The following is a 10019-nucleotide window of genomic DNA, read 5'->3' as shown; positions in this document are numbered from 1 at the left end:
GTTTTAAAATACATTGGGTTTAGGCATTTAAAATAAAATTTGGAGTCTCGATATAAATTGATTAATATATATATATATATATATATATATATATACTAAAAGTCTCCATTGTCTTAAATATTTCATTCAAAATTTTATGGGTCTTACAGTTTTAGACTCACTCCTGTTTGGTTACAACTATAGGATTAAGAAGCATTATGTTAAGGAGGACATGATTCGTGAAATCGAACTCTGCTACTGGTGAATTGGAGTACTTTGTTTTACTTTTTCATTTTTATTTTGAATGTGTAATTTAGACCTTTTACCTTGATGGACATGGATAGTTAGTATTGGTGTTAGATGAATGGACCCGTTGGTTATGTTGGATTTTATAGCATTGATAAGAATTTATTATGGGCATGAAAAAAAATCTTGGTTTTAAGGTTGTTTTGCTAATTTTTCTCTGTAAAGTGACGTCTACGAACCTAGACTCGAGAGGTCCCAGTTCAGGTGTTTACATTTATTCTTTCGTTGTACCTTAACTTTTGTTTTATAGTTATTCTTATACTTACATATTGTGTATTGATCCTTATTAATCATTGTTATGAAGGTTTGGATATGGAAGCACATATCCATTGAAAGGCCCCCGATACGTGAAATTGCCCATGATTTCTATGTGCCACAATATGAAGTCGATCATGCAACAAAGATGACCATGATCAAAGATTGGTAAGTCATCACATGTCACGTGTCGAATGTGCTGCATCGCTTCATAAGCTAACTAGGGCAAATATAAATATTGTTGTTGATATTTCATATATATTTTTAATAAATGCATATCTGTAGGCCTAACCATAAAGAAAATGTAGAGATGTGTTAGAGGAGGAAGAAAATGTGAATGTAGTTGTGTGGGCGAAAGACATCGCGAGGAAAAATATTTTGTTGTGCAACATAACTGAAGTTGAGCGCCAAATGGCCAGCCGAGTCATTCAGCAATTTGAGTTTGTTCACCAACCAACCAGTTGTCCTCACACAGTTAGCAAATTTCTATTGCATGTCATGAAGGATCAGACAAAGGATTACCTCGCAATATTCTTTTTCAAAATTCAAGAATGGCATGAGGGTGGTGAAGACATCGATATGTCATCTATGGAACATGCCACCAATAATGATTTTGTAGCCACCCAACAGATTGCATGTTCTTCAACGACAAAAATGGCCTTTCAAGAGGAGGAGAGAGTTGGAGAGAAGCACAAAAAGTTCGTAAGTGGATCAGAAGTAGAACTGACTCTTGCACTTGAAGAAATTTTCATACTAAAGAATATGATACGTATTCAAGCTAGCCTTCTGAAGAAGGCAAATAAGGTTATCGAGAAGCTATGATCACAACAATCACATCTTTAACTGTAGAAATTTATTTGATTGTTTCTTATTTTTTTATATATATTTTTGAAGATCAACATTGGAACTCATTGATTTGTATATAATGTTGTTTGAATATTTTTATAAATAAATTTTTTATATAAAGTCAATTCAATGTCATTGATTTGTATATAATGTCATTGATTGAATGTTTCTATGAATGAATTTTTATATAAAGTCATTTGAATATCATTAAATGATTTGAATGTTTAAACTGAAAGCGTTGTTGAATGTTTAAATTGAAAGCCCTATGGAATGATTTGTATATAATGTTATTGTTTTTATGTTTGTATGTTTTCAAATTATTTGAATGTTTAAATGACTTCAATGTCTATTTGCTTACATTCACTGTTATTTGAGTTATATGTGAAACTCCACTTAAAAATTGAAACTACTAAAATCGTAAATATTTCATAAATTCGTTTAAAAATATATGTTCACTTAAACTGAAACCACTAAAATTATGTATTTCATGATTTCATATAAATATAGTTGTGAAAATCCTAGTGATTCACAAAAAATTTAACTTTCGCAAAAAGCCAATTGTTTCATACAACTGTTGAAACAACTAAAATCGTAAATACCTAATTCATTTGTGAGACAAAAGGATTTTTGCAAACAAGATTGTCACAAATATATTTATGTAAAATCATAAACTATATGCAAAAATATAATTTTAGTGGTTTCGTTTAAGTTGAGTTTTGCAAATATATTTATATAAAATATTGACTTATATGCATAAGCCTAAGATATTTATAATTTTGATGGTTTCATTTTCACAAAAAAATCATAAATAAATTTATGTGAGTTCATGAGTTTAGCATAAAAAACCCATAATTCTGGATTTAAGTTGGAGTTGAACTCATGAATCCAGAATTATGGGTTGAACCTCGCGGACGGGCAGTACAATTTTATCCTAATAAGGCATCATTCGCTGGTGGCAAACGACTAACGGTCGGTTTCGCACCCATTCCCTTGGTCACCCAACGGGCCTCTCTCTCTCTCTCTCTCTCTCTCTCTCTCCGCCGGAGCTCGCCGGTGCATAATTTCCGGTGAGACGTCGCATTCGATCGCATTGTATGGTAACCTTTGGAGGATCGCCGATCGACCGTCAGATCTAATTGCAGATAAATCGTGCGCGTCTTCGGTGTACTTCTGGTTCGTGCGTCTCTTTCTTTTCATTTTGTCTCACTCGCTTTTGTTTTTCTTCTATTTTTTTTCGTCTTTCCCATCGTATTCCATAAGATGAAGGACGCAATGTAGGTCGTTCTGCGTATCGATTGTGATCAAATGAGTTTTTTCCTGAATTTTCTGGGGGATTTTCTCTTCATTTGCAGATTTCTCGTGTTCTGGGGCGATTTTTTTGGTTTGTTTTGTCCATTTTCTGTGGTTTTTTATCACTGTGTTTGACTGGAAACGATGTAAGCCATTGCCATTAATTTAGCAATGATCGTATTTGAATCCTGTCTAAAATTACGATTTCGTTTCACGTCCTTGTTTTGATCTGAATTTCTGAAGAGATGTTGTTTTGATTGCGAATTTACGCATAGTTTCGGTGTTTGTTTCCCAAATTTCACGATATATCTCACATTGTGCATTTAGCTTTGCGGTCACACATTGAAAAGAAAAGAAAAAAACATATTAGTTATGCGATACAGAGATTTTGCATTTAGAGAACATGTGTGTTTTCCTTGTGTATAATGCATTCGCTTTGATATTACCTAATATAAGTGGAAACAATATTTTCCATGAACTGTTTGCTTCAAGGCATTAGGAAACTACAGAAATGATCGGCCTTATAAGGAAAGGGATTTGCAAACACTAACCTCCAATTTAATGGTCTAAATTGTCATAATATGATTTTTCCGCACATTTTCAGTTGTACACATTAGGAAAGCCAGACTGCAGATTGGATTTTATCCAAAGGTGGTGATTCTATGATGGATTTCTGCGACTCCGAATCCATAGACCAAATGATTGCCTTGACAGACCAACGTAAGCTACTTTCTTATTATTCGTGTGAGCAGGATTAACTTGCTTGAAGGCTGTGATGAGCTGAAGAAAGTTAGTTGATTAGTTGTTTCTTGTATGCTTAAACTGATTCTCATATGTTTCTGTTTTATTCCATGTTTCGGTGCTTCCTCAGTCGAAGGGAGATTGAAGATGTCCTTTGAGGTACACAAGTTATCTGCTAATATTATGTGCACCGAATGGATATGTGCTTTAGTTATTACCTTTGTTCATGGCATCAGTGCAGTGAGTCACAGACTGGGATCTAATTATTTGCATGCAGATTTTGCATCAAGGATATCCTAGAGAAACTGTTGAACGCTTTCTGAAGGCACGAGATTGGAATGTCCAGAAAGCACACAAAATGGTGCATTTTTTAAAAAATTTCCACTGTTTCATATCAATTTATGTTGGTGGATGGCATAATTTCAAACTAGTTGTATATTTGAATGTTTTCTTGTTGTGCAGTTGATCGACTCCCTCAATTGGAGGGTGCAAAATGAAATAGATGACATCCTATCTGTGAGTCATAGATTCATCCTTGATTCAATTTTCGTTTTCTCCTGTTCTGCATGCAGATTTTGAACAATGAAAGCCATAAATGTTCTTCGGCACTGTACAAAGGACTCATCGATATGCTGTAGAAATTTCAGATCTGTTTTTGGACGCTTCTAATTGGAAGTCTATTTTTCTACACATACTAATTCTTCTAAGTCCAGTGTTAACTCGTCAAAGAATAATGCATTTGTCCACTTTTTAAGTTCATAATGATGCCATGCGCATGTAAAAGAGAGTGTGAACTGTGAAGTAATTTCTTGACATCCATAACTTTCTAAAGTAGTGGTAGGATTGAAAAAGCATCAATTTTTGCAGTGCTATTACATGTAGAAAATTGTGGTGTTTTGCAAATTAACAAAGGAGACAAAATTTCAGTGTATGTATCACAGCAAAAGAGTATAATCACTTGTTTAAAGTATAAAGAGGAAATCACACAATCATTTCACTAGCAATTAACAAGTTGAGCATGTGGCTTGGAGAAAAATTTCGGGAAGTAATTTTTGTAGGTTCTGTCTTATTGAAAAAGGAAAGTAGAAGTTTCTCAGGAAGCTGATAAAGGATTTTTGGAGTCCAAGAAAGAGTTCTATTGTTACTTTCATCTTTTAGATCACCTCCCCGAGGTCAAGAAAAAAATTGTATTTGTATGTGTGTGTCCATGAAAAATAAAGCTTGCAGGTGCCTCTATATTTGATGGTTCAATGTATATAATCCATCATCCATGCATGTTTAATGGGCATCAGATTGCTCAATTGTAGTATTAGGCTTATTTGGTTCCTTTTTTCCTATCTTAAATAGTATGATAGGTTAGCATTTAAAATTTCAGGTTGCTAAGTTATCAGTTTCTGTTCATGCAGAGACCCATAGAGCCCATTGAATTATACAAGTTGGTTCGAGAATCACAATTAATGGGGATGTCAGGCTACTGCAAACAGGTGACTGCTCATGTTTTCTGAAGTTTTTCATAATGTGACATAATTTATCTGCTTTGTAAAATTCAGCTGAATTATTTAAAATTTCAATTTTTTTAAGCTTTTCTGTTTTTTTGATAGGCAAGCTGGGGGATATATGTTCCTCGAGATTCGAACCTGAGGTCCATCACTTATGATAACCATTCCGCTACCTCATTCGGATCCCAAGTTTTTAAGCCACTTAATGTTAGCTTGTTTAACTTTTGTCGACTAACCACTTGGCAAATCTTTGACGTCTCTGATGATGTCATAGTGCCTTATCAAAATAGTTAGCCAGCCCATGTAATCTGCTATGCAAGGCAGCAAACTTCTAGTTGCCTTTCCTAGGTATCTGCCCATTGGTGACAAGGGTATCCTAGGGAACTGCATTTGATATAAGTTTCCTCTGCGCACACAGGAGACACATTTTCTTTATATTGTATTAGATTTTTCATTTGCTTCTAATGATCATGTTTTTTGCTAAAAATTGCCATTTTACTTTGAATAAGATAAGTTCTTGACACACCATATGTTTCAATGGGAAATTGAATAACAGTCATAATTTTGAAATAGAAGGAAAATATATTAGTGACCTGAGTAGCTGAATAATATATATGGCTTGCTTGAGGTAGCATGCTGTTTTTCACTACTATATCTACTAGAGTGCCCGAATGTCTGGCTGCTACAGGTTTAAAAGGTACTAGCATTTCTTAATATTGAGTGAAACAGCATTGCATTTCTATGGACGCTTAATCATGTTTTCCCCACTAATTTCTGCTTCCCAGTTCATCACAAATTAGCTGCCTGTTGCATGTGGAGCGAGAATCCATGGATTTTTGGAAGACGTTTTCTAAGACCTGAAACTGAACTATTACAATGTCATTTCATGCAGCTAAAACAGTGACATTTCAAAACATTCTTTAGATATCAGGTGCTTGCCAAGGGATCTCTTGAATGCTGCAGGAGGCTATACTGTTTGACTGTCAATTAGAAAAAACAGAGAGCTTGTAACTTTTTTCTTCTCTTGCAATGACAATGTTATTTTTGCATCTATTGTTTGGATTCTATAAATAAGTAAACCAATTGTCAAAGCTATCATTACAAATTGTGTAGCTGAAGCACTTCTCTGATGTGATGTGTCTTTTGTAAATGAGTAAATCAATTGTCAATGCTATCATTACAAGATTTTTTATCTGAAGAACTTTTTGTGTTCTTGCCTTGCACAGCATCATGCTGATAGTGCTTCCATATTTTCTTGATATTGTCCATGAATCAATCAGGCTATCCTGTGCTATAATACAGAATTTTCTAACACATTATCTACACTCTTTGACAGGGTCGGCCTGTTTTTGCCCTTGGAGTTGGCCTAAGTGCATACGACAAAGCACCTGTAAGGATACCAGTCTTTTTAGCATTAATTCTCTCTTGGCTGTTTTGATTCTGTTCACATGTTACCATCTTGATTGACAGCCATTCATTCACAGCTATGTTACTCTGATACTCCATTGTCTACTGTCATATTGTATCCCCAGTATGCATGATATTCTTAATGGAGGACTCCATGGTGATAGCCACATCCAATATTCTGTAACCGCATCTGCATGACAGATTCACATTTGTTAAAAATCTTCTACCATGTTTGTCATTCTCGGCAATTCCAAGGTTCATATGTCTTCGTATACAACATTGTTAAGGGGCTAATCTGTTATTCTTTTCTTTAAAGTTTTATGATCCATTTCAGCATTCTACATCACAAGATTACTTGAGTATGATCTGAATGTGTGTGCTGATCACAAAACCCTGAACTTATTTGAGCACTACTTATAGTCACAGCAACTTGAGGGAGCATGACCTTCAATGTTGCAGCAGCTTGCCTAGTAAAAGAAAAGCTATTCTATTGCTTAGTTGTTCAACTGGTTTAAGGAATATTATGGATGTATTTTGGGTAATTATTTTAAATTATTTCTATTAGTAAGGCAGGGAAACACTGTTTTTATTGCCCACATTTTTCACTGGTCACACCTAGCATTAAGAAATGGTTTTCTTGTTTTGTATAAAATGAATGAGCCTTATTCTTTAGGTGGACAAGTATATCCGCTCGCACATACAGATGAATGAGTACAGGGATCAAGTTTTGTTGGTCAGTAACTTTGTGCTTTTTATTGAATAATTTTGTCATTTTGTGATTACATGCCGTTTCTCCACTTTTTTATTGATTCAGTCTGTTCTCTCATTTTTTACAGCCAGTGGTAACCAAGGAGTTGGGGACATATATTGGTCCCTGTTTGAAAATTTTGGATATGACGGGCTTAAAACTCTCAGCATTGAATCGGATTAAGGTTTGATACTATCGATCCTTTTTTCTTCTCATTGTTATCGGAAGATTTTGTTGAATAGAAGCTGGTATCATATATTAGTGAACTTGTTAACTTTCATGACCTTTTTACCTACTCTTTTACCTCTAATGATTGTCAAGTAGTGGTTCTTTACATTAGTTATGACTGCCAATGGAATTTTAGTTAGTTTATAAAGAGCACATATTAAAAGACCGAAAATCTCAAACTACAACCAGTAAATATGTTTTTTTACTCAATTACTTATTACCCTTCATGGTGACAGTTACTGTTAAGGCAAAAAAGTTGATGAACATGTTTACTTTCATGAATGGTCAAAGCTAACAACCTTTCTCTATGCATGTGATTAAACCAGAAAACTGCTTAACCTAGTGCAACTCTGTGAAGATTCTTTTCTAGGAAATAACATGATTACTTGGACACTAAAGCCCATCTGTATGCTTGTGAAATATGGGAAATGTGCTTTACTGAAGTGCTGCTGAACTCAATACCTTACGATATATCTTGAAGGTTATTACTGTAGCCAGATTCTGAACGTTTCAGTTAATTAATTATAATTCTTTAAATGTTTGCGTGCAGATATTGACAATGATTTCTACTGTTGATGACCTGAACTATCCAGAAAAGACAGAGACATATTACATTGTCAATCCTCCCTCTGTGTTTTCTGCCTGCTGGAAGGTCATTTTCTTGCATGTCTTGACTTTGAAATGCTCATGGTATTAGTGGTCTTGACTCTATGCTAGTAAAATTTGTGTAGTAGCATTGGCTTGAAAATTTTGTAGAGTTTTTTACCCATGCATTTCTAAGAATGGAGGCTTTCCAGGAAAAGTCGTTCAGTAAAAGTGGTGTTGCTCAAGATGCAAGAAATCGGGCCTTCTATGTTTGTTTTCCTATACTGAAGTTGATCAGGTGCTAGAGTAAATTGGAGTCAGATAGGACATTGGTGTGCCAGTTGGAACTTGTCAACTGACAATAGACCTGGATTGAGTCAGGAAAATTTTGATTTCAGTTGTTAGTCTTCTAAAACTTGTCCATGACTTGTTAATTCAGTTTATTATTTGGCAATTTAGAGTGACTATGTCATTTCCTAGCTTATAAGGTTCTCATGCCTTGGTTGGGACTGAACGAAGCTCATAAAAATTTGTGGTTCTAGTTCTGAGGGTATTTCTTTAAGATATGCTATAGATTTTTTTAATATCTGTTGATGCTATCATGCAACCTTTTCTTTCAAAAATTTTTATGCTATTCAATGATGTGCAAACCATGATTACTTGTTAGGTTGTCAAGCCATTGCTGCAAGAAAGAACTAGGAGAAAGATACAGGTCTTAAATGGTAATGGAAGAGATGAACTATTGAAGGTATGCTCATGGGAGTCTGACTAGTGATTCCCCTTGGGAATTTCCTCATGGACATGAATGGAACTACTTGACTTTTGCAAAGGACGAGTCACTTGCAGCTTGTCAAGTCCAGTCCCATAATGTAACGACCTGTTCACACCATGCCAGGCTGAGTTTCTTGTTTTTGAGCTAGGTTGTCTAGTGATCAAATGATTATCAATTGATGGTATTCAAGGGACCATGAACATTTTATGAAATCTGGTTCTTCCGTTGTAATAGGTCATGGACTATGATACCCTTCCTCATTTTTCAAGACAGCAGGGATCGGGATCATCCAGATGTGGTGATGGTCAGACTACATGCAGCTTTTCTCTTGAACACCAATTTCACCAGGAACTATATGCCTACATGAAAAAGCAAGCTTCGGCCAAGAGAGCAAATGGTTTTGCTAGAATGACTTCCTTTCATGTAGACGTGCCAGAAGAAGATACTGAGGGAAAGAAAATTGTTGAGACAATTGAGAATACTTTACAAGAAATGAGCATAGAAGAGGCTGTAGAGAATGATGTCCTTGAAAATCATCAACCAGCAATCCTCTGATCAATTGTCTGGGTGAGTCTCTTTTCTAAAAGGCCAAGAGGTTGTGCATTTGTGCACATCCATCTTTGCATGCATCCCTTTGGACACTCTTCATTGTATTTACGGATTAGTTTATGTTTTCTGATAAAAGGCATGTAAGGGATTTATCAAGGCTTGATATCTGGGACTTGTGCTTTACCAAAAGCGTCTAGAAGATCTAGCAAGATAGACATGTCTTTGTCTTGTTTTTTTCACTAGGGAAGCTGAGGAATAATGAACTTTATGCTGCATGTTGTTTGGTCTTGAGTGATCAAAAGGAATTGGGTGTGTTCCTGTTTGCACTGTTTTGGGTTTTCTACGTTGAACATTTTGGATTGAGTCCAACCCTAAGTGTGACCCAGTTTGACACTAATGAACACTTTAGTGGGGGCATTACTGTAGGGATGGCAGTGGACATGGACCGGGGCGGGGGACAAGGTCTCCACCCTCGTCCCGTTTCAAAATCCAAACCTTCATCCCCGCCTCCATCCCGGGACGGTGATGGATTTTAACCTCCACCCCCACCTCTATCCCCGTTTCATGTCCTCCATCCCCGGTCCAAACGGGGCGAGGCGGGGAGGGCATTTCCCTTTAGTCTATAGTCATCCCTAAAAAGATTGGGGATGGGATGGGGGCGGGGATTGGGAAGGGAAAAGTGTAAGTCCATCCCTGCAAATTTAACCTTCATCCCCGCTTCATGCCCTTCATCCCCAGTCCAAACGAGGCGAGGCGGAGCCCCGTTGCCCCCAGGTCCACTGCCATCCCTAGGCATTAGTGGGAAGGCGTTACG

At 36.1% G+C, this 10019-nt stretch overlaps 1 protein-coding gene across 1 annotated transcript; it reads left to right on the top strand.

Annotated features, from left to right (window-relative positions):
* The first annotated feature begins 3341 nt into the window (after nt 1-3341).
* On the top strand, nt 3342-9473 carry LOC149822240 (phosphatidylinositol/phosphatidylcholine transfer protein SFH2-like). The gene is made up of 11 exons (XM_089980240.1): nt 3342-3396; nt 3548-3576; nt 3695-3778; nt 3880-3933; nt 4824-4901; nt 6253-6306; nt 6997-7056; nt 7160-7255; nt 7850-7951; nt 8552-8632; nt 8891-9473. The coding sequence occupies exons 1-11, from the start codon at nt 3342-3344 to the stop codon at nt 9209-9211; spliced, it is 1014 nt and encodes a 337-aa protein (XP_089836366.1). The 3' UTR covers nt 9212-9473.
* Nucleotides 9474-10019: the final 546 nt, after the last annotated feature.

This window comes from Nuphar pumila, chromosome 11 (genome assembly GCF_984573655.1).
Source record: "Nuphar pumila chromosome 11, dmNupPumi1.hap1.1, whole genome shotgun sequence".
Classification (NCBI taxonomy): Eukaryota; Viridiplantae; Streptophyta; class Magnoliopsida; order Nymphaeales; family Nymphaeaceae; genus Nuphar; species Nuphar pumila.
This window is presented reverse-complemented; position numbering and strand designations above follow the sequence as displayed.